This window comes from Gekko japonicus, unplaced genomic scaffold (assembly GCF_001447785.1).
Source record: "Gekko japonicus isolate JY-2015 unplaced genomic scaffold, Gekko_japonicus_V1.1 scaffold2143, whole genome shotgun sequence".
Classification (NCBI taxonomy): domain Eukaryota; kingdom Metazoa; phylum Chordata; class Lepidosauria; order Squamata; family Gekkonidae; genus Gekko; species Gekko japonicus.
The window spans coordinates 100,923-124,733 of NW_015167598.1; the positions used below are offsets into that span (position 1 = coordinate 100,923).

General features: G+C 43.9%; 1 protein-coding gene across 1 annotated transcript in view; it reads right to left on the reverse strand.

Annotated features, from left to right (window-relative positions):
* The window catches only part of HIVEP1 (human immunodeficiency virus type I enhancer binding protein 1), a 136,188-nt gene that overhangs the window by 49,117 nt on the left and 63,260 nt on the right, over window positions 1–23,811 (reverse strand). The window contains 2 exon segments of the mRNA XM_015413986.1: window positions 1–5,821; window positions 10,142–10,195. Coding sequence (XP_015269472.1) covers window positions 1–5,821; window positions 10,142–10,195 — 5,875 coding nt within the window.

Consider the following 23,811-nt stretch of genomic DNA (forward strand, 5'->3'; position numbering starts at 1 on the left):
ATTTTTGTCGGCAAGCCAAGCGGATTGGGATTGTTTGAACTAATGGACCAAGAAGAGTAAACTGAAACCTTTTGGTCGCTTTGTAACAGGTGTACAGGCTTCCTTTTTAACAGGTAACACCACGTAAAGTTTGTCGTCGTCTTGAGGCTCGGAAAAGACAAGCGTTGTATATCACTTGCGTTTATGACGGACAAAGCGGCTCCGGATTTTGCTTGGTGCTGGATGCTGGGTTGCCGACTCTCATTAACGACGCTGGGGGATTTCCTTTCGTGACTGTTTTCTAGGGCCTTTAGAAAGGGAGCCTGACTGTTTAACAGAGCAGGTTCAAGTGTCTTTCTGGTTGTATACCCTACAGCTTCAGAGATGGGTAAGTTTGTATGTTCCAAGGATTCCTTTGTGAATGAAGATAGCCCAGACTGAGCACATTCAGACAATGGAGGCGGTGGCAACACATCGGACAAACTATTGACTCCGCTGTTTTTGTTGTGAGGTAAGACATCCTGATCGGATAGGAAACCTTCAAGAGGCTCCGTGGTGCAGATCTGGCGCACTAAGACCGGCTTCTTCTGTTTCTGAGTTTCATTGGCTTTTGCGTTCAACTGATGCAGCGACAGAGTACCTGTGGTGCTAGCAGCTCCACTTTCATCTTTAACACGTTTCTGGTGTTTCTCCATGGCGATGTCTAAACTATTGGCTGGAGAGAGCATGCGTTTACTTGAGGCCGTGGCCTCCTGTTGAGGGAAAAGTCCACCAACTGGCACTTTCTGAATGATGTTTAAGGATCCCAATGAAGTGGAATTTTGGCTTCCCATCTCAGGAAGCAAATTTTCAAATAAAGGTCCTGGCTGTGAGCTTGGCAAACAGCTTAGGGGATCTTTGTGGGACTTTGGCAGCTGACTTTGATCTTTGAGTGTTGGCACCAATGTGGCATTTGTTTTAATAAGAGACTGGCTGGCCTGGTCTTGTGTCACTAAAATCTGAGGAAGGGGTGCCACCGTAGAGAAGCCATAGGATGGAATATTGCTGTGAACGCGGACAGGGACAACAAAGGGTGCCACCTGATACACACGACCACTGCCGTGATCTGGAACGTGTTGCAAGGGAGACGGACCATACAGACTGGACGTTTTGTCATTTTGTTTAGTGTGCGTTTCTAACAAAACCCCAGATTGCTCTTTGCCGGCTGTGCCTGGAAGACCAACAGGATATTGCTGACCTATGCGCATTGCTTTAACTTGAAGCTGATATTTGGGAGCAAAGCAATCCTCTTGCATGCTGTGATGACCAGGAGACATGCCCATGCTTTTCTGAGTTCCAAGAGCTGGCCCTTTAAGAGAGGTCTGTGAATACTGACCGGATGAAGGTTGGGGGACGTGATGCTGTAAACCAGGACCTAAAGCCTGTTCACTGGAAGGCAGGTTAAAAGCGAGGCTGGTTTTAACTGATGGAGGCTCACACAAAGACTTGGCATAAATCTGTGGGTGCTTTGAACCTGAAGGAAATTCCTCTGATTTCCCCGAACTCTGCGATCTCTGAAAGGATACTGTAGAAATCTCTGTTGCAGGAGCGGTTTGAAAGGAAGTGCTTGACATAATTTCGGGCTGGTTTTTTTCCGGAGAAATATTCAAAGAGATCTGTCTCACAAGGGGCCCTCTCCTCCTCTCTAGCAGAGGTACATGTCCAGCAGCACCACCGCCAGGAGACAACTTGGAAGTAGATGTCTCTGTAAGTGAGGCAGGTTTGGGAGGAGACATACTTCCACAGTCAAAAGACTTGCTTCTATAATCCACAACCTCCATGGACGGCTGGGTACAGTTAATTTGTTCGGAAGCAGCACGTCGCATTTCTCTGTAATGAGGCACACTGAGTGTATTGGAACTGTTAGGGATGGTAAGGAATTCCAGGGATTTATTTGAAGGTTCAGCTTTGGAAGCACTCTCGTTCTTAGAGATATCGTCTTTGTCAAAAGAAGCTGAGAAACTAGATGCACGTGACAGGCTGCTCTCCCGGCTTAAACTTCTAGAAAGTGTAGAGTCAAAGCTGGACTCAGCAGACGAATGCTCAATTTCAGCCAAGCGAATCCTTTTCTTCTTAGGTGGAAGTTTTTCTGTGGGAAGCTTGGACAAGCTTTCACTACGCTGGGGCCAATTAAATTTTTCCGTCTTCTCCAGATCGCTGCATTGGCTTTCGTGATCTCTATCTGGTTCCTCTGTGACCAGTATTTCAGGAACCTGGATGTTGTGTTGGCGAACGAGTCTTAGTGATGATAACGGTGCACTCCTTTCATTAGGAGCAACCGGATGTTCATGAAGCTGGACTCTTGAAACTTCCAACATCTGATGACCGTGGGAGGCAGCACGCAGGGGGGAATGCCGCTCCTCTTGGACTATGATGGTATTCAGGGAATGCAGCTTCACGGCCGTATTGCCATCCTGAAAGGAAACTGGGGAAACGGTTTCAAAAGAGTCTGATTTTTCAAACGAACTAGGTCTGCTTAAGGAGTTTGTGTGCTGTATTACTGAAATTCCAGCTCCTTGCCTTTTCAGTTCTGTTTTATCTTGCGCACCTGCAACCGTCTGCTTTTCGCCATGCCGTAACATCTTTGTCTCCATGGCCTGTTCTGCACCACAAGCCTCTGGCTCTCTTTGAGCCAGTTTTTGAAGTGAAATGCTGTGTGAGCCCAGGACGGTGGCAACATGTTTAGAGACACTGACAGTATTCCCTGGCTTATTCTGACTTCCTGACTCTACGTTTTTTGTCAAACTGTTATCATCAGTTGTCTGTGGCTCATCATCATCATCTCCAACGCTTTTCATCTTCCTCCTTTTCCTTATTTGAGATGTCTGCTCCCAGATACCGGTGGAAGTGGCAACACGATAGTGAAGGATTTGGGGTTGGGTACTGTTGGAGACAGTCTTATGCTCAGAGTCCCGTGTAGCTGCCTTGGTTTTTGGTCCATGCAACTCTGAACAATAAAATTTCTTATGGTTCTCAAAGTTTTCCAGTTTTCTATATCTGTTTCTGCAAGTTTCGCATTCAAACATTGTCCCTCTGCCTTGATGCGACTTCTTTGTTTTATCCACATTGGATCCTTGTACAAACGATTTGCTCCTTGCCATTACAAACTCATTAGATGTGCTGCATCCATAGCTTTCATCTACAGATCGCGCTGGTCCAAAGCCATGGCCTTCACTTACCAAAGAATCTTCTATTGCTGTTTGTCTAACAAGAGTGCGGGGATGTCCGCCTTGGATCTGTGGAGTAGTGGGTCCTGGCACAAAGACATCGTCATACAAGGAACCAATTTTGTCATCAAAAGACTGACTTCCACGTAGGGGATGAGGAGGAGGTATTACATTTGTAGGTACAGCTGAATAACTGGTAGTAGGCATAGAATTACTTCTGGTTATAGGTAAACAGTCAAGGGTTGGTACAGATAGAAGAAAAACTTGCTTTGATTTTTCAGTTGGTGTAAAAGGAGACTTTGGTATATCAGAGCTGGAACTAGTTCTTCTACCCATTGGTTTTAAGTCAAACTGGAAGGAGTCTTTAAAAATGTAGGATTTGGGGGAGTCAATACTGCCTCTTCTTGACAACGATGTTCTCCGTGGCTTCACACTGTCCAACTGTTTGTCATCCACCACAGCCTGGTTGTCGGATATTAACTTTGAAATGCGTTCTTCAAGAGTTTTTGTAGCCAAGGGTGGTCTCATTTGGCCAGAGGGAATCAAATTCTTGTCAGGGCAAACCGTCTGCACAACAGATGCCACTGTGGTGCTCACCCGTGGCACACAAGGTAGACTTTTGCTCAGGTCTTTTTCAGAACTAGGCAGTCCCTTCATAAATGGAGTTGGCGGACTCATGTTTTGATCTGCACTTTCCGAACGTGAGAAGTATCCTGAATCAGTGCTGCCTAAACTTCTAGGGCTCAAGAGACACTTTCCTTGCTGATCTTGGGAACAATCGGTGGCCTGCTGCCTCTGTAGCTGAGCGTGGACTACTGTCCCTGCAGGGGACCCATGTTGTTCCTCAGAGACGCCCATTTCCGTTTTCTGATGCTGCTTAATATCAGACTCCTTTACCGAGTCCGCACGCACCGTATTTGGTTTCACATTTGAGGCTTTCAAGTCTCCTAGTCGTGTCGTACAAACTGTCGAGGTGGGGTCTGCTACTTTGGGGCTATTGGACCTTAAAGGAGAAACATTTACAGGGTGAACAATCACTTTAGGTAAAGAAGTCTTGGCTTGTGTGAATGAATCCTGCAATGGTGAGTCACCCATATATTCTGGATTGCTGAGCGAAACAGAGCTACCTTTGAGCGAAGATTCAGAATTGGACAGGATTTTCATTACATGAGCATGTTCCAGTTCTAAGGATCCTTGGTCCTCTTGCCTTTCGTCAGCAGTGCCTTCATCGTCGCTGTCGCCACTTTCTTCCACATCGGAATGGATGCTAAGTGCTTTATCCGACTCATGGGAGAGAAACAAGCCACTAGAATCTGGCTGGAGGACAAGTCCTAGCTTGATAGCGTGGGAGTGGGACTTTTTGTGCTTATACAGATTACTTTTGGTCTTAAACGAAAACCCACAGGTCTCACAAGGATATGGCCGTTCTCCTGTGTGGGAGCGGATGTGCTTTAGGAGAACGCTGGGCTTGGCACAAGCCCTGTTACAATACTCGCAGACGTACTTCCCCAGTTTTTTAGGCTTCTGGTCTTTCAGAAGGTTACATATTTGTTCTACGCCATGGCTGACAACTGAAGCTATTTGGGCTGAACTGTACAAGGGAGCTATAGGTAACTGGGTGGCAGAGCTGGAGGGGTGAACAGATAAAGGAGAGGACGATTTCACTACTAGCGGGTTTTGAGAAAAAACCTGAGTAACCGTAGATGACGGGGGGTTGATTATAGAAGAAGTTACTGCTATGCTGTATATATGCTGGAGTTTGAGATTTTCCTGATTCTGTGGCTGCGTCAACGAGTTAGTAAAGCTGGGGCACGTTGTGATCTGTTGGTTCTGTTGCCCAGCTTTAGAATGAACTTGTTCTTGTGAGTGAGTAACTGAGTGCATCTGTGCTTGTTCACTCTTCCCTGATGTCGCTACGTGCACGGCCTGTGAAGTGCAAGGATAATATTGAGATCCAGCTACAAATTCTTGCTGCGGCGAAGCAGCGTGACTTTGGACACTCAGAGTATTGGATGTGAGATCAGGAGAGGCGCTTACAGTTTTATTTGGTTTCAGTTTTTCTATTTGCATCCTACTAGAAGGGCACTCTTGGGCTAAGGTGTTCAGCTCAGGCTCCATAGCTTTCAGTAAGACATCAAACGCAGTGTTTGTACATGAGGATGAATTACTACAATCAACAAAAGGAATACATTCATTATTGTCAACCTTGGGTGTAGTTGACAAAGAGCTAGGGAGACTCTTCTTGACTGGTAAACCAAGTGGCAATGAACTGTAGTCTTCTACTGGCCATTTATTCAAGTCCAAGGATTGAGGTAACCGACACAACCTGGCGTGTGCTGAAGTCTCAGATCTGGATGTTTTGACAGCTACCTCACTGCTAAGTGTCCCCTCGTTTTGTTTGCTTTGTTTCCCATTTTGCCTAGCCGAACCGCGCTCTTCTTTTAACAGCTCCGAAGTTTCGAGGAGAATATTAGAAGATGTCAAAAGGTCTTCTGTTTTTTCCTTAGGTTTTACACGAGACGGAGTCCTCAGAGGTGATTTTGGTATTTTCGTCAGATGATTCTCAGTGACAATCTTTTTACGCTTCACACCTTTAACTGCGTCTGTGCTCCCTCTTCCAGCAGCCTCGGAGATTTCTGCCCAAACAGAAAGATGAAAAGTTACGTGATGACTATGCAAACATGACTACCATCGTCCATAGACCACTTTTAATAAGCAAAATGTTATTAATCTCTGTAGTTACTCCCCTGGATGTGAAAGGTTATTCCATGGGCAGAAGAAACAAACTTGCATCAGAGAAAGGCTGCTTGGACCAGAGGGAAGCTCCACCACTAGCAGAACTATTGGCAGGATCCAGCCTAACATTAATTTCACTTTTAGGGCAGGGGTCCCCAAGTGTGGTGCCCCTGGGGGCCATGGCACCCCATCGACCCTTGTTTTTAGAAACAACACGTGTTTTTAGAAAGTGGGTGGGACCAGAGAGGGCTCCTACCCAGGAGGGCTTCTGATTGGCCACTGAAGATCTGATCGGCTACTGTGATTAAAATAATGTTGTTTCAGTGGCAGCTGCCATCACAGTGTTTGCTTTATTATCTCTACGCGGGATCGCCATACGTTATCTGTGAACTGATGGCAAAGAAAAGTATATTTTTAATTACCCCTATTCTCCCTTGCACTTGGGCTTCCTCTGTGTACATGGCTCTGCCTTCTGTGGCAGCCATCTTGTGGTTGGGCCCACCTCCAAATGCCAGAATTCCAAAGGTGCCCACGGGCTTAAAAAAAGTTGGGGACCCCTGGTTAAGGAACTTAATGCCAATAGTCACTTGAAGTGTAAACTGAACCTAAGATAGTGTCACATGAAACTTATGAATTTACTTGAATTTGGAGAATTTGCTTCAAAATCTCCTCCTCCTCCTCACTACACTTGCTTCATATGTTGGTGGATACCCACCGTGAGTTTCCTTTAAATGTATCTATTGAAATAGTTGATTGTTGATACTAGTTAATCCATTTTTTTTTCATGCTTTCATTCATTGCTACTTGGCAAATTGATTGTGTGGCTAATGGAACTAAATATGAATACAATTCATTAAAATTAGTTGCAGCTCAACAGTATTCCTTGATGAATCTTATAATTGTAGGGACGGAATTAGTAGGAATTAGTATCGAACTGGAAACAGTTTATGGGCACAGTTTATCTGTAAAGTATCCCAACACTAGAAGCAAGGAGACACAAAATATTATTACAAGTTCAGTTTTAATGTTCTGTATCCAGGGATAAGCTCCTTGAGAAATCCGTGTGTGTGTGTGTACACACACACACACACACACATATATATAGCCCACAGAGATGACTTAGATCAAAAACTATATGCATCCAGAAGTCAACAATTCCTGGCATGCTTTCACCATCTAGAACTGTTGGCTTTACAGATACTTTCTGGTGGCTGTACCTGTTCCCTGACTTTGGCACTGGATATTGAAACATCTTCAATGGCTGTAACTGGGAGTGAATAATTAAGTGACCAAAGGGATTTGCAGTCTATCAACCTACGTTCAGCTAATACTAAATTTTTATTAGCAGGTTGCCTGGTTGTTGAATGCTGACAACTGTGAGAATACCTAATGGATTTGTACTGCAACTACAGTTTGGGATCAGGGGAGGTAAATATTTGGGCTTCTGTTCTCTAGGACTTCAAAACGTGCCTCACAAAACGAAATCCTTCTCTGGCTAAACTGTAAGTGAGGACTTTTAATACACCTAACTTAACAAGGACTCAACACTGCCATGTGTTTTTATCACCATATTTAAGACAGAACTGTCAGAATCGCTTTAGAAAATGAAATGCTACATTTTTTTAAAAAAGCACACAGTAAGTCTGTTTCCTCTCCTATTGTCAAAACACTCCCAGCTCTGCTGAGTCTGGCACCCACAACTGATTTACTGTGTCAATTTCTGCAGTGAGCGATTTAAAGCATATGCACTTACAAATGTTGAGCTTTCCTCAACAATTATCAACAGAAATTAACTTCTTCATTTAGATAATTTAGAGCCAAGATCTTGAGCTGGAATCTAAAACGTTATGCCATATAGTAGTGTGTGTGTGTGTGGGGGGGGGGGTTAGATAGGGGAAAAGACAGTGTGGACTCTGGACCTCTGTGAAGAGCTCCTCACTCTAAGACAGCCATGGATACTAAGAGGGCTTAGCCACAGTGAAGGAGCTGTAAGCAACTTGATACTTCCGGAAAAATCCAAGTCCTTGTTGTTCTGATTGGGAAAGTTTCAGCCCTGCAGGTACATACAGGATCTTTAAAAAGAGCCAAAGAACCAGACTAAAAAGGAGGCAGAGAGGGAAGAAAAAAGGCGTGGTGAAGAAACTAAGGGCGATTTCGCACTAGAGCTGCCTCGTGGCACAGTTGCCGTTTGCCCCGACACAAATATGTCAATTTCACACCCGAAGCTGCGGGGCTGCATTTTGACTTGCAGCTTCGCCCAATTTCCTCCGCAGTTTCGTGATCCTGGTTTTTGAGGAACACGAAACTGCGGAGGAAATCGGGTGAAGCCACGCGTCAAATGCAGCCCCGCAGCCTCGGGTGTGAAATTGACAAATCGTGTCGGGGCAAACGGCGGCTGCACCGCGAGGCAGCTCTAGTGCGAAATCACCCTAAGTAAACAAAACCATACAAAGGATAAAGGAGCAACCAGTTGGTCAGATAGTTACTCTGGGCAAATCAGTATCTACTTGGCTTGCATGTAATTTCGTTCATAAAATTAGGCAGCAAACCAGGTTGTTGGGAACAGATGACAGATGCTTTTTTTGTATTTACCTAAGCTCAGTGGTCCATAAAATAAAGGCTTTAGTTAAGCATTTATATATAACTACAACATTGTTCTCCCCCCTTTGTCTGTTGACATGCCAAGGTTTTCACCAGACATTTCAATTTTTTGTCATTTGGACACTCAAAATGATTAAACATTAGGATAAAATCTATTCACAATTAAATTTAGGGTATTGATTTCTCAATGGAAATGGTAGAAATGCAAATAATGAATAATAAAGAACACAGAGTTATACCGAAAGGAGCCTCTACGAATTTAGCTGAGGGAAATGGCAGGATACAAGTCATCGTATTGACATCAAGCCTTGTCAATAAGCAATTCAAGAGATGGGAAATTTACAACAATTCCAGGTAGTACAGAAGTGACTTCCCCAAATTTAAGAAACTATGCTTAGTTTTCTCCATTTTGCTAGGCTATAGTAAACAAAAAAAGGATGTTACTATATGCTGATTCAATCAAGAGACAAGACACAGCTAGGCCAATGGTTTCAGTAAAAACTGGCAGAACACACACACAAATGTCATTTACTAAAAACTGATGCCACTCAACAAGTTCCTCAACAGACCATATTCAAAGAAAAATGGCCTACTGAGGAACTTGCTGAGCAGCCCAACTATTCACAATCACAAGTCCCTGGCAAAAAAAAATAAAATTCAGTGCTGCTGAATTCGCTAGATCAACTATCTGACAGTATGCTTCTTTGTTACTCTCCCTAGTATTTTAACTTACAGCATTTAAAAATAGACGAAATCCTTATGGAATGCAAAAGCAAGCCTGTTCTGATGGAGTAAGTCAACAGCAAGCGTGCTTCATACTCGATGGGATGCATTTTTTATTTAGTACTCAGAGCACTGAATATAAGAAGTAGAGGGCTGTGATTAAATATCTATGGAAGTGTGAAACTGTTTCACTTTTTGCAGTTGCATTACTGATCTTTTTATATTATGAAGGTATCAGCAAAGCTTGGTCTTTTGTAGACCTGGAACATCAGAAGGCCTTGGACATATCATCACTATCACTATTATTATTTATTTGATTTATTGACCACCCTCCCCTGAGCACAGGGCTCAAGGTGGTGTACGACATCTCGATAAACGTTTCAGTAAAACATATACAAATCAAATTAAACAATTTAAAAACAACAGAGAATTCTATAAGAATTACAGATGGGGCTTAAAGACCAGTTTATGTCCTTAACCCTGTGGGGGAGGAGAAGGAAGAAGAAAAGGAAGAGGAGGAAGAAGAAGAGGAGGAGATTGGATTTATATCCCACCCTTCACTACCCAAGGGAGTCTCAGAACGGCTTACAAACTCCTTTTCCTCCCCCTCCCCACAACAGACACCCTGTGAGGTAGGTGGGGCTGAGAGAGCTCTGACAGGAAGTGCTCTTTTTCAAGGACAGCTGTTATCAGAACTATGGCTTGACCAAGGCCATCCAGCAGGTGCAAGTGGAGGAGTGGGAAATCAAACCCGGTTCTCCCAGATTAGAGTCCGCACACTTAGCCACTACACCAAACTGGCCACGAAAGAGGCCACACTCAGTGGAAACCACCGCTGTCCTCAGTCACAGGCATGACAGTATGTTGAGTTTATATGGCTGTAGAAGGAGGTTTACCTTTCTGTGGGTCTTCAGTTTCATTAAGTTCTTTTTGTGCTTCTTCAATTTTGTCTGCGGAAAACAATAAAACATATCAGAATGAAAAGTAAAATTTAATTTTGACCACAAAAATTTATCGCCACTCCCTGATAGACAAAGATTCGGACAATGAACACTTTAACCTATTCTCACCTAAAATGTAACATTAACCCAGTGGAGAATCAACTTGTGATGAAAGCTTAGGGGAAATGCTACAATTAACACCAGCAATACAATACAGTGAAATATAAAAGCCACAAACCAAACAGAGTCCATTAGCCAACTCATTACAGACTTGAATCCCGGCTACCCAGAACCAGCCTGTAGAAACAATATTCACTTATACAACAAGGCTTAGTAAAGTCTCCAGGAAGATGCTCAGACCGTTCCATAAATCCAGGATGCCATAGTTCTGTGTTATACGATAGCAACCAAGAAAGTATTTGCAACAGCACTGGTATATGGAAGAAATTAAGAGGCACTTTCAGATTATGTTAAAGATTACAATGTGAAACAGAGAGAAGAGAGATGGCTTTAAAAGCATGTGGTATTGAAGGAGAGTTTAGGACTTCCTTTATTGATTCTTCAACAAACATTTGGGTATAAAAGCTTCAAAACCTCTGCCCTAAAAGAGAGCTGCTACAATGCAGAGTCTTCAAGTCTGGGTCTTGCAAAAAAAAAAAAAAAAAAGGTCATCATTTTGGCAACAATTGCTTTTATTAGTGGAACAAAAACTCAAGGCTTCCTTTGTACATCTCTGAAAGTCTAAATGTACACAGGGTTTAAATTAGTGCTACTTTTTCCAAACAAAATGGAAGGGAGGGGAGAACCAATTTTTAACAACTTGTTACAAAATCATAAACTTGGAAAGAAAACACATTAAAAACTTATTACAGTTGCAAGAGTAATATTAAGCTTCCTACACTCTGTCCCAACAGCTAAGATTTAAAAAACAAAAACCCAAACTCTGTTTCAGTGTGTAATTTGAAACACCCTCAAAGCCCTGGTTTTCCTTGGAAGCCACCCCTAATGACAAAAATCATCATCTGGCCTTCCACTCAGCTTGTCCTGATTTCTATTTTGCTTGTCCCTCTGTCTTTAAAACTGAGCCTCTATCATTTCATTCCTTCTATTCTCAAGTTTTTGCTCTAGCATTCCTTGAATTGACCTCTTAGTCTGAGCCTTAAATTTGTTTACTCACATGTAGTCTCCCTATATGTTCAACAGGGCTTGTTCCATTGCTTGAACAGATTGCAATCTTAAGGTTGGATCCAGGCTACATTAACAACTCATGGAAAGGGAGGGGCAATTTCTTCTGATTCCCTCGTCCAACGGCAGACTGCCAGGGTCCCCATGCCCCTAGAATTAGCTGGTCCCCCCTGGCCACCAGCAGGGGATGGGGGGGTGGGGTTAGGGTTGTCAGATCCAGGTTGGGAAACTCTGGAGATTTGGAGATGGACTAGGGCTGCCAAATGCCCCCGGGGGGCGGATTTCCCCCCGCTTTCAAGCCCCGATTCCCGCTCCCGCGGAATCGAAGCCCGGGGGAAACCCCACCCCCGTGTGCGTGTTTTCCCCTCAAATGGCGTGGCCCCGCCCCCAGCGTGCGACATCACTTCTGGGTGACATGCACGCGGCACGCGCACGCAACAGATGCCAGCCGGCCGGGAGCCCCCCGCTCCCGGCCGATTCACATTTGGCAACCCTAAGATGGACCTCAGTGTGATACACCCTCCAACCCTCCAAAGTGTCCCTTTTCTTCCAGAGAACTAAACTCTGTAGTCTGGAGATGAGCTGTAATTTATGGGGGATCTCCAGGTCCCACCTGGAGGCTGGCATCCTCACCTGCCCCCCAGGAGCTAGCACTGCATGGAAATTAGTGTGCTGCAGTGGGAGTGGAGAGGCAGGAAATTTCCATTCTACCACTGGAAAATTTAGCCTGGTTCTAACCCTTAATATATCAGCACAGTGATCTAAGCTGTAATGCTGGGACAACATATGACTTTAATTCCTGGCAGTGTGATAGTTATTAGCGTTCTCTCACTCTAAGCACTAACAGGCTTGGCCCTGGAAACAGGACTGCAAAGATTAACACCCACTTGCCTCTTTATACCCCTTCCAGACATTGGTTTCTGTTCCCCACCCTACTTCATATGCTCACCCAACACAATATTTCATCTTACTTCAAAGTTCCCCCATAGGCTTTCCTAGGGCTAAGACGAAACCACTCACTATTTTCACAAATACCTCGAACAAAGACTTCCCTTGCTTAGCCGCTTTTTGACACTCCTTGTGCAAGTGTTTACTTGCTGGTTCAAATTGCCCTCGTTCTCAATTGTCCTCAGTGACATCACAGCACACGAGAGGCAAAACTGATTGGCTACACAGCACTGGGACATGGCCTCATTCACGAAGCAATTCGCAAGTGGGAGTGGTCACCCAGGTGAGATCTCGGAAGAAGAATGTAGCAGGAGCAGCCAGTGGGGAAAAACTGGGATGAACAGGATTGGCCACAGACGAATATGCAGGAAGTGTAAGCGTTTTCTTTTAAAGAAGAATTCCCATCAACAATGCTAACACTGAAAAACGTTATTGGAAAGTGGAAAATGTTACTAACAGTTTGGGTTTTGTCCTGTTTTATCTTTCTGTGTCCATCAGTGGCTATTAGCCACAAGGTATAGATAGGGACTCTGGAGCAAGTGATGCTCTGTATCTTGGTGCTTGGGGGGGGGGGTCAACAGTGGGAGGGCTACTAATGTCCTGGCCCCACTGGTGGACCTCCTGATGGCACAGGTATTTCTGGCCACTGTGAGACAGAGAGTGTTGGACTGGATGGGCCTTTGGCCTGATCCAACATTGGCATCTCTTATGTTCTTATTTCCCACAACATGGCATGCCTGTCTTAAAGTCCCTCACTCTTACGACCCAAAAAATCGTCAGTCACATTCAAAGCCACAGACATGCAACAGTAAAACTTTATAGTAAAACTTTATAGTATTATACAGTAAAACTTTATAGTATTATAGACATGAGAAGCCAAGTACAGTAAACTAATGAATTTTTTTTTTCAAAATAGAACCACCATGTTCCATTGCCTGTATCCAAGCTTAAAAAAAACAGTTGGGGACCCCTGGTTAAGGAACTTAATGCCAATAGTCACTTGAAGTGTAAACTGAACCTAAGATAGTGTCACATGAAACTTATGAATTTACTTGAATTTGGAGAATTTGCTTCAAAATCTCCTCCTCCTCCTCACTACACTTGCTTCCCAACCTGGCTTGAAATAGGAGAAATGGGGGAAAGCTTTAAACACCGGGTTACAACAATGGGGTCAGAAGATTTATTTTGGTTTAACACTCTAAAAAAAAAGGCATAAAATTTCATGCCACAGGCAAAGTTTAAATCTGGGCTGGAAAAAGGACACAGCCTGTGCCCCTGTTTCCCAGTGAACTGTGCATGAAGTACACATACGATAACAATGTCAAGGGAAATGCAGTGGAGTGAAAACATCCTTAAGTCTCTCCCACTCAAAGCAGCAGAACTGGGAGCCCTTAAAGGTTTACTCAGAAAGACCTGCTCCTTTGTAGAATTTACATTTAGGGCAGGAGCTCATGCGCTGGTACATTTAAGACATTGATATCACATGACACGCAACGTTATTACAGCCACCTCCTCATGTTTGATGGAGCTGCGGTGGCTCAAGTGGTTAAGACGCTGAACTGCAGGCTGTGGAAGGTCAGTAGTTCAGCGGTTCGAGACCCGAGTGCCGCATGATGGAGTGAGCTCCCATCTCTAGTTCCAGCTCCTGCCAACCTAGCAGTTCGAAAGCAAGAAATTGCAAGTAGATAAATAGGTACCACTTCGGTGGGAAGGTAACAGCATTCCGTGCGCCTTGGTGTTTAGTCATGCCGGCCACATGACCACAGAAACGTCTTCGGACAGCGCTGGCTCTTCGGCTTTGAAACTGAGATGAGCACCGCAACCCTAGAGTCGGATTCGACTGGCTTTCGAGCAAGGGAACCTTTACCTTTTTACCTCATGTTTGGGACTCCATGAGTCAAATAGCATGTCTTCAACAAAGGTCCCAGCAATGCTCTTTTTAGAAATTAAGCACAGCAGATTAGCAGTCTGAGAGTCAGCAGGCATTTTGAGGCAATACAGATGATAACGTAGTTTGTGAACTATGGAAATTAAGAGGCTACAGAGAAATTGTATTCTGAAGGCGCCACCCCTTTACTCAGTTATTAGAAAAATGTAAATAGGTTCAGTAGGCAGTTTCCAAAAACTACCATCTACATACTACCTGAACAAAATGGAAATATCTGCAGTAGGCAGTTTTCAAAAACTACCATCTAAACAGAACTTTGTTAGCACTGAAAGAATATGCTCCCTAAAATATGGTGCAATCCTAACAAGATTCACAGCTTTCTAAGCTCATTTACTTTAATGTACTTAGAAGCGTGTAACTCTGCTTAGGATTTCACTGTTACACACACAACATTGTATGTTCATTTAAGTCATAAGAAGTGTAGGCACCAGTATGGTACAGAAAACAAGTGGCATCTTGGGTCAAGGACATCAAACAGTGATCAAAGCAGAAATAGTGTTTTACTAGAATTTTTTTCCTGTCAATTCTTGCCCATGTTCAACAGTTATAATTGAGAGAAACTTGTCTGAATCTCACCTTCACGACCAAGCATCATTTATCTGGGCTCAGGAAAAACTTGTAACCAAGTCCGTCTCTGCCCAATCCACCCCATCTATATAATCTCATGACTCACGAAAGAAAACTTATTACATTGCTGTAAGCAGGCCATAACAGGCCTTCAAGCTGGCTCAGGCCCTTGTAGACCAGGGCTCTCCAACCTTTTTGAGCTTCGGGGCACTTTGGGGATACTGTCACAGCACAGTGGGTTCAGCCACTAAGTGGCTGCCACAGGAGGCAGAGCCAGCCAAAAAATGGCTGCCACAGCTTACCTTCCTTATGCTGTGTTTTTTTTTAAGTCTGTACAGCCAATCAAGTCTTCAGTGGCCAATCAGAAGCCTTGCTGGGCAAAAGCTCCACCTGGCACCACCCAGTTTCTAGAAATGGTGGGAGCCAGGAAAGGTATCAGTGGGCACTACGGGTGCCATATTGGGGAGCCCTAGTGCAAACCCTGCCATTTTAATAAAATGTATCCATTTATTCTGTATATATGTTGAGGCCCTGGTGTCTGTATGTTGAATAATCTAGGAAGAAGGATATATATTTGCAGCCAGTGGTGAAGAGCTTCTGTCAGTCCTGATATGCAGCAACGATCCACAGTGCAAAAATATCCCTTCCTCCGATCAAGGAGGCTACTTGTTGGGGAGGATTAGTGGAAAGTTAATGCGAAGGTGAGTTTTTATTTCTAAAGCATATTAAACCTCTAGGTGCTGTTCCTAACCAAAAGTAAAACATTGCTGCCAGTAGACGTACCATCTAATTTGAGATATGACGCACTGGGGTGAAAAAGGACGGAAAAAAAGGAAAAGCCAGGGTGAACAGATGCACCTTACGGGGGCCATTGAAATGTAGCACGAGAAGATAGGAGCCAGATGCCAGTCGGAAGAGCATTCCAGTAGTAAGAGAAAAGAGATGCAAGCAGGGAACAGAGAGAGCAACCTTAGGAGGGAGCCCTGAAGCACCACTCCTTCCCACACTGCTGGAATAACATACGAAATCCACACCATGGCTCCTCTCCACATCATTTACAACTTTCCAAAATCTGGGCTGATTGTGGTTTGCACCCCACCTATCCTGAGTGCCTTAAGATATCTGCCAATGTGGGGGGGGGACGACAACATTAGAGCGATGCAATAAAACAACAACAGTGGGAGGGAGAGACACCGAAATTTCAGCATAGCTGCTGGTGCCTTTCCTAAAAAAAACCACCAAGTTTCAAAAAGATTGGACCAGGGAGTCCAATTCTATGAGCCCCAAAATAAGGTACCCTCATCCTCCATTATTTCTAATGGAGGGAAGGCTGGCAGCTCACCTGGAACTCGTTTCGGAATTCAACCGTGCTTCTTCCCTCCCCTCTCCCAGAGCCTCCTGGTAAGTCCCCCGCCAGCTTGTCGGCCTCACCTGGCAACCCTATTTAGAAATATGGATGTCAAAAACCAAACCTTCTCATCTTTGACACCCCATGAAGTAGTTAAAAGACTGGATTAAAGCTAGAAACACCCAGATCTTACTCACTGGGTGACCTTGGGCCCACCATTCCCCTTCAGCCTAACAGGGTTGCTGTGTGAGTGAAATGGAGAACAGCAGAACTACATGTCAAGAAACTGTCTCTTTAAACAGTTTCTTGTTCAAATTCAAACAAGGATTCAGGCTGAGGCCTAGAAAAGATGGAAGTTTCTTTCTCTGAAACATAACTCAAGCTGCTTGTAGCTTTAAAGAGTCAGGTAAGGGAGATGGGAGGTAAACCAGGTGCCAGTCACACCATTGGGCCTGGCGATTTCAAGGACACAAGAATCTAGCAGGGTGCATTCCATCTCATTAGCGCCTGAGCTCATGGGTGGAAGAAGGTGTTTGTTCGGTTGAACCCAACGCAGCTGCAGGGCATTTGGGTTAATTGGTAAACCCATCTGATTGGCCAGAGCATTTGGTTAGCAACATATCTGATTGATCAAGTGACATCATTTGCTATACATGTGTCTGGTTAAATAATCAGGGAAACAAAGATCTTTCATGCTATTTTTGCCCTGCGTCTAGAATACATCTGACTTTGAGACACTTCCTTGTTTCGTGTGGGTCTTAATGATCAGAAACCTTGTCTTGAAATTCAGAACCCTATTGGACTTAGTCTTCTGGGTAACATCTAGATCTTAAATCAATGCTTGCAAATGTGCTTCGTTTAGACTTATGGCTCTGTTATTTTTATCTTCACTGTTCACTGCTTTTTATTGACTACTCCCACACAATTTTAAAATCAACCACTTTACTTTTATTTTGTGGAGTTCTTGAATTCAGGAGGTTTCAATCAGAATCCAGTACTTTAGCCGCCACAATGCTCCCTCTAAGCTGTGGAGTCTTGTGAGCAAAAATTCTACTTTGTGAGCTACTGGCATTAAAGTTCTGAGCGAGCGATTTGGTTGCTGCATCAGTTAGGTTGCTCTGGAGCCATCCTTCCTGAGGCAAGACAAAAATGTGTGAGTCAGAGACTAAAAAACTGTGAGCTAGCTCACACTAACTCAGCTTAGAGGGAACATCAGATTGTTTTGTGAAACCTGCCTTGTAAAGCAGCCTACCTTGTGTCAGGGTTCAATAGTCAGATCACACCACACAGCGCTTCATAAGAAGAATTCTGTTTATTGGTAGTTCATAACTATGACACGTGAACTTCTTTTGTCAGAAATGGTCCAAAGCAGCAGGGCACCCTGAAATATACTAATTTCAAAACACACACACCCCCTACAAGCAAAAGCCAATAAGCACTGTGCGCGTGCGCAGGGAAAAGAGAGCGGGCAAAGTAGAAGCCATTTGTTCCCAGCAAGTCAGGAGCAGCTGGAACATCTAAGGTCAGAAAAGCAAAAGCAGATAAAACCCAGACAGTAGACTTTGTTAGTGTACCAGGCAGAGGCGAGGAGGATTCCCCCACACACATTCCAGAGAATGGCAGTGTTAACTGACATCCTGTCCTCCTAAAAGCTCCCCCCCCCCCGGTTTCCCCCCGAAACAACAGTGGAACTTCCCCCAAATCTCCTTCTGAAGGTCACCCCATTTGGGCAACTGAGTGCAATAGTTCTGGGAGAGTGCAGAAGACCCACCCACCGACCAAGAGACTTGCCGCCTCTTTCCTGGTGCTGCCTTTCAAAAAAGTGTTTCCCCTGCGCCGGGGGGGGGGGGGGGGCTGTGCCCATTGGGGTCTCCAAACATTAGGTCCAGGATCCCGTTTTAGGAAGCGTTTTCAGTGCCTCGGGATTAGGGACCTGCTGCTCCGCGCCACTTACAGCAGGCCCTGTCCTTTTCCCGCCCAGGCAGAGGCGAGAATTCCCTCACACACATTCCAGAGAATGGCTGTGTTAACTGACACCTTGCAGGAGTGATTTTCTTGATCTTAGTTCCAGGAGGGCTGGAGGCTTTGTCCCTTGGCCTCTGGCTGTCTGGCTAATGGAAAGGGGCTGCTGGTGATACTACCCTGGGGTGTGGCCACTGCCACAGGAGGTGGTGGTGGCTACAAGCATGGACGGCTTCAAGAAGGAATTAGATAAGCATATGGAGCAGAGGTCCACCGGTGGCTATTAATCACTAGGTATAGATAGGGACTCCAGGGCAAGTGATGCTCTGTATTCTTGGTGCTTGGGGGGGGGGGTCAATAGTGGGAGGGCTTCTGGTGTTCTGGCCCCACTGCTGGACTTCCTGATGGCACCTGGTATTTTTGGCCACTGTGTGACAGAGTGTTGGACTGGATGGGCCATTGGCCTGATCCAACATTATGTTTCATACTTCAGTCTAATTGGTTTTGTCCTGCTCCACCTGGCCCCTTCCAAGAGATCCTGATTTGGGGTCCCTTGACACTACATTTGCCGTCTTCAGTTCAGGAACAGAAATATAATAGCTGGCTGACGGATATGGCAGCTGCATCTATACTTAACCCAGGGGGCTTTGGCATCCTGAAAACACTTAGGAGTTCAGAACTAAGCACATGAGAGGCTGGAACTATAATTTGATATTTAAAGGTAAAGGTAAAGGTTCCCTTGCTCGAAAGCCAGTCGAATCCGACTCTAGGGTTGCGGTGCTCATCTCCATTTCAAAGCCGAAGAGCCAGCGCTGTCCGACATGACTAAACACCAAGGCGCACGGAACGCTGTTACCTTCCCAATGAAGTGGTACCTATTTATCTACTTGCAATTTCTTGCTTTCGAACTGCTAGGTTGGCAGGAGCTGGAACTAGAGACAGGAGCTCACTCCGTCACGCAGCAACTCGGGTCTCGAACTGCTGAACTACCGACCTTCCACAGCCTGCAGTTCAGCGTCTTAACCACTTGAGCCACCGCAGATATTTAGTTTCTATTTAAAGTCTATATAAAATAATGAAAACCCTCTTACACCTCAAGCTGCTACAAGTATTCTTTTATTAGATCAATAAACTTTTTCTTAGCAAAGAATGTGTGCTTTGAATTTAAAGCATGACTGACGCGGGTGGTGTGTAAAATGTTGGGAGACAGAATGTCTTCCTGGGTGCTAACATTTACACTGCTCCGAGGGAGACAGCAAAAACATAAGCAGAAAACATAAGGAGAAAAGGCCCTTCACTTTCATTCAGGACGACTTCATACTTTGTTATGTACTAATTGTGCTGAGCTCAGCCCCAGCATAATGTGTTCTGTTCTTCAGAGGGGAACTGAGAAGTTAATGTTCTACTTCCCACCTTAAACTATCTGTTCAACCCAGCAGTGGAAGGGAGTGTAGCCAGCCCCATTTCACACATTTTGCTCAAACTTTCAGCAGCCTTATGAAAATGAAAGCTGTCCTTTGAGTTGGTGATCCCCTCCCTACTCTCTCCCTGTATCTCTTTCTGTTGTCCACTGTCTGACAGTCCATCTGAGACAGATGAGTCAAATTCATAAATATAAAATGAGAAACCATTTTAAGGAATGCCTATTCAGATCCCCAGTTTGTGAATATTTTACACTTATGGCCTATTTGGAGTAGTGGTTAAGAACGGTGGACTCTAATCTGAAGAACTGGGTTTGATTCACCACTCTTCCACATGAAGCCGGCTGGGTGACCTTGGGCCAGTCACGGTTTTCTCAGAACTCTCTCAGCCCCACCTACTTCACAGGGTGTCTGTTGTGGGCAGAGGAAGGGAAGGTGATTGTAAGCCGCTCTGAGACTCCTTTGGGTAGTGAAAAGCAGAGTATAAAACCAACTCCTCTTCTATTTCCTAAAAGATCTGCACAATAACTATGCCGATTGTTGTGTGCAACAACCTATAAACTGGCACAGAACTGCACCAGAGATCCCACAGAAAAATGGCTTTCCAAACATAGTGCACTATAAGATACTATATGCACATTTTAAAAATCCAGACATATGGTACAGACTATATACAGGAAATTACAATTAAATAATGCTCACATAAACCAAGGCCTGCAAAATTTGCCACACATTTTTGCATGCTGGGCAAGAAGTTTGACAAGAAAGGACAACAAATCCCTTGCATTCTCCTGGTTTCTTCTAAATGTGTACTTTTGCCTTTATTTGTACATGCAGCAAGCTTCAGACTAAAATATAAGCCCTGCACTACAAAAGGACAACCTTCAAACGTGAACTATTACTTACAAAATTTTCTGCTTTCCTTCTAGTGGAAGGGGCAAAGAAAAACACAAGATGGGGAGGAGAAATAACTGGAAAAGCCATATATTAGCTGAGAAAAAAAAGTTATACTAAGAACTTTCACTTCTTGCATCTCTTATATACAGAATTAATCCTGTAAGAATGACAAAACGTGAAACGTCCCCTTGGAAACAGTAATTTCAACTAGTGAGACTAATGAATGAAAGCATTTATCTGTATTGCAAATACAGCTAAGGCTTATTATAACCAGAAACAGAAACCAAGAGAAAATGTATTCCTCTTGTTCTCAATGTATCTGTTTGTGAACTCGAATGAACTCTGCGCAGGGAAACTAGTGGACTGCCTACACAGAGGCAGATTTCACAAGGCAAGCAAGTGAATCACTCCTAGACCAACAGAATTTAGGAAACAGAATTTAAATGTTTTGATTAGATTCTGATACGGAAATTTAAAAGATTTTGGCAAAGCGTTAATACATTTAAACAGTGCACAATTTCACCGTTTCTGGGAAAGCTTCAAACAGCGAAGCAGATATAACATTAAGCATATCCCAACAGTGTAATTAATAACTGGGAAACATTATATAATAGCCGTTGTAATTATCGACAGCAGTGGTAATTATAACCAGGGATTCTACCCACCTCTCTGTTTGGATTATAAACCTGATTTGTGAACAGTACATGCTACAAAAAAATATTCATTTCTTTTTTAAAATTTCGAAGTTGTAAGAACTGGGTCAAATCCTGGGTGCATTCATAGTCGTATAAGGCTATTCCAAGTTTCTCCCATTCCTCTTCTATCATTTGTTACATGCTTAAAACATTAACAATGCACAAAGAGGTGTTTTGATCCTCCCCTGCTCTCTGCGTTCCTGTCCCTGCAGGGTCCCCCTCTGTCCCAGGAACAGAGTTTTCAGGGGGCATTTGGGGGGTTCCATGCTGAAGAAGGGAAGAGGCAGGAAAATCCCATTTGGTGGGTGGAAGTCCTGGCACTCACAGAAAAACATTTGGATCAATCCAATCCAGTGCATCTCTCTATTCTCGCCCCGGCCTATTCCATGTCAGATTCCATGTTCATCATGGGAGCATCCAGGTGTGGGTCACAAATATTCTGTGCACGCATGTTCTTACACTGCTCTGCCACAGGTGACCCACTGAAGCATCCAAGAGGAGCAAATATTAACTTTTAAAAAAAGATGTTTTCCTTGGTTCTACCAGTTCTCCAGGGGGGGAGGCAGAGAAGGAAGTTGTGTGGCTTGTTTATGTAATATTTAAGCATTGCTTATTTGGCCTGACTTCCAACGCTAAGCATGTCCGACTATAAAATATTTATGCCTTTTAACACTGCCACCTGGAAACTGCAGTGAATTCTGAGCATGCACCAACAAGACAAAGGCTAACTGCACAAAAGCAGTGCATACACTCCAATACAGTTTATTTCCAAATGATGCATGGGTTGTCCCATGAGGAGCTAGGAGCATACATAATCCAAATTATGGCCATGAGTCAACATGCTGCGTAGATCGAAAACTACTGTATGTACTGCTCACTGTGAATTGCTGAAGGGATCAGATGAAGTGCTTGCCTCAACAGCAAACAAAGCACATTTCATTTTTGAATTGCTGCTTTACAAACGTTTAATCATCCCTTGATGTAAACTCTGTGGTACGCAATCATTTTTTGATCAATAATGGTAACATACCACTAGTGACCTGGGACCAACCCCATATACACAGCCAACAAATTTTGAGTACCACTGGTATTATACAACTGACTGTGTAATCTGTCAGGAAGCACAATAAATTCATGAAGTTCATCTTCATTGCTAATTAGATAACCATGCATTTAAAAAAAATCCTTTCCTGATTTACATATCAGGACGTAAATACATGTTCAGCTGTTTTTATATCACGCCGTATTCAATATGCATTAAATATACATACTCAATAAGCAATATTGGACTTCAGCTTCTTTTTTTTGCCAGTCACAGCTGACTTACGGCGGGTAGAGAAAACAGCCACAGGCCTAAGCCCTGGGCGGGCCGCTTCTGGCCTGGGGGCCTTAGGTTTGACACCACTGCTCTATCTCATCAAGCTTGTCCCCAGCAATAGAAAAACCTTCTTTCATATTGGGGGAAAGTATTATAAATATATATATAATCTCCCCAAAATAATTTGTGTTTTGTATTTTTTTTTTAATCTTATGGTAGACAGCCATTGGGCGAACCACATGGAAAGCAAATAAGGCACAAGTTCACTGCCTGAACTATTAGATTAAGACACTCATTTGCAGTGTTCAAATACCACGACATAACAGCACCTACTTTTCATCACTAATAGCCAATATCTCATTTGTTTCCCAGAACAGGGTTCTGTTGTTGTGCTCACTTGAGTAAGACATACTGTGAAGCCAGAGGTATTTTATTTATAATTTCTTTCAATAATGTAACCACTATAAAGGTTAATATTACCAAAGAAACCTCAACAAATGAAAAGTGATAATGTATCAACATATGCCTCCAGACATCAAAGATCTGAGAATTTTGATATCTGAACTATAATTAGACTGCAGTCCCAAGTCCATGAAGAATCAATGCAATTTCCAGCACTGATATCTGTGGGAGTGACAAGACTTCAGAATCTAGTGTTTATGAAGAGGCAGATGCTAAGAAGATTTCGATCTCTAGAGCTTCCATATTTCAATACCTAAATGTCTGTATATTTTACTAGCAATATTTCCCAGCATCAGGGTCTTCTCCAGTGAGTGCTCCCTTCTCATTTGGTGGCCAAAGTATTTGAGCTTCAGTTTCATTATCTGGCCTTCCAGGGAACAGTCAGGGTTGATTTCTTTTAGGATTGACTGATTTGATCTTCTTGCAGTCCAAGGGACTCTCAAGAGTCTTCTCCAGCACCATAGTTCAAAAGAATCTATTCTTCGGCGCTCGGCCTTCCTTATAGTCCAACTCTCGCAGCCATACATGACTACTGGGAATACCATTGCTTTGACCATGCAGACTTTTGTGGGCAGGGTGATGTCTCTACTTTTCATCATGCTGTTTAGGTTCGCCATCGCTTTCCTCCCAAGGAGCAGGCGTCTTTTAATTTCATGGCTGCTGTCACAGTCTGCGGTGATCTGGGATCCCAGGAACGTGAAGTCTGTCACTACTTCCACGACTTCCCCTTCTATTTGCCAAGGAGTGATGGGGCCGGATGCCATGATCTTAGTTTTTTTGATGTTGAGCTTCAAGCCCACTTTTACCCTGAGCAAGAGGCTCTTTAGGTCCTCTTCACTTTCTGCCATTAGAGTGGTATCGACTGCATATCTGA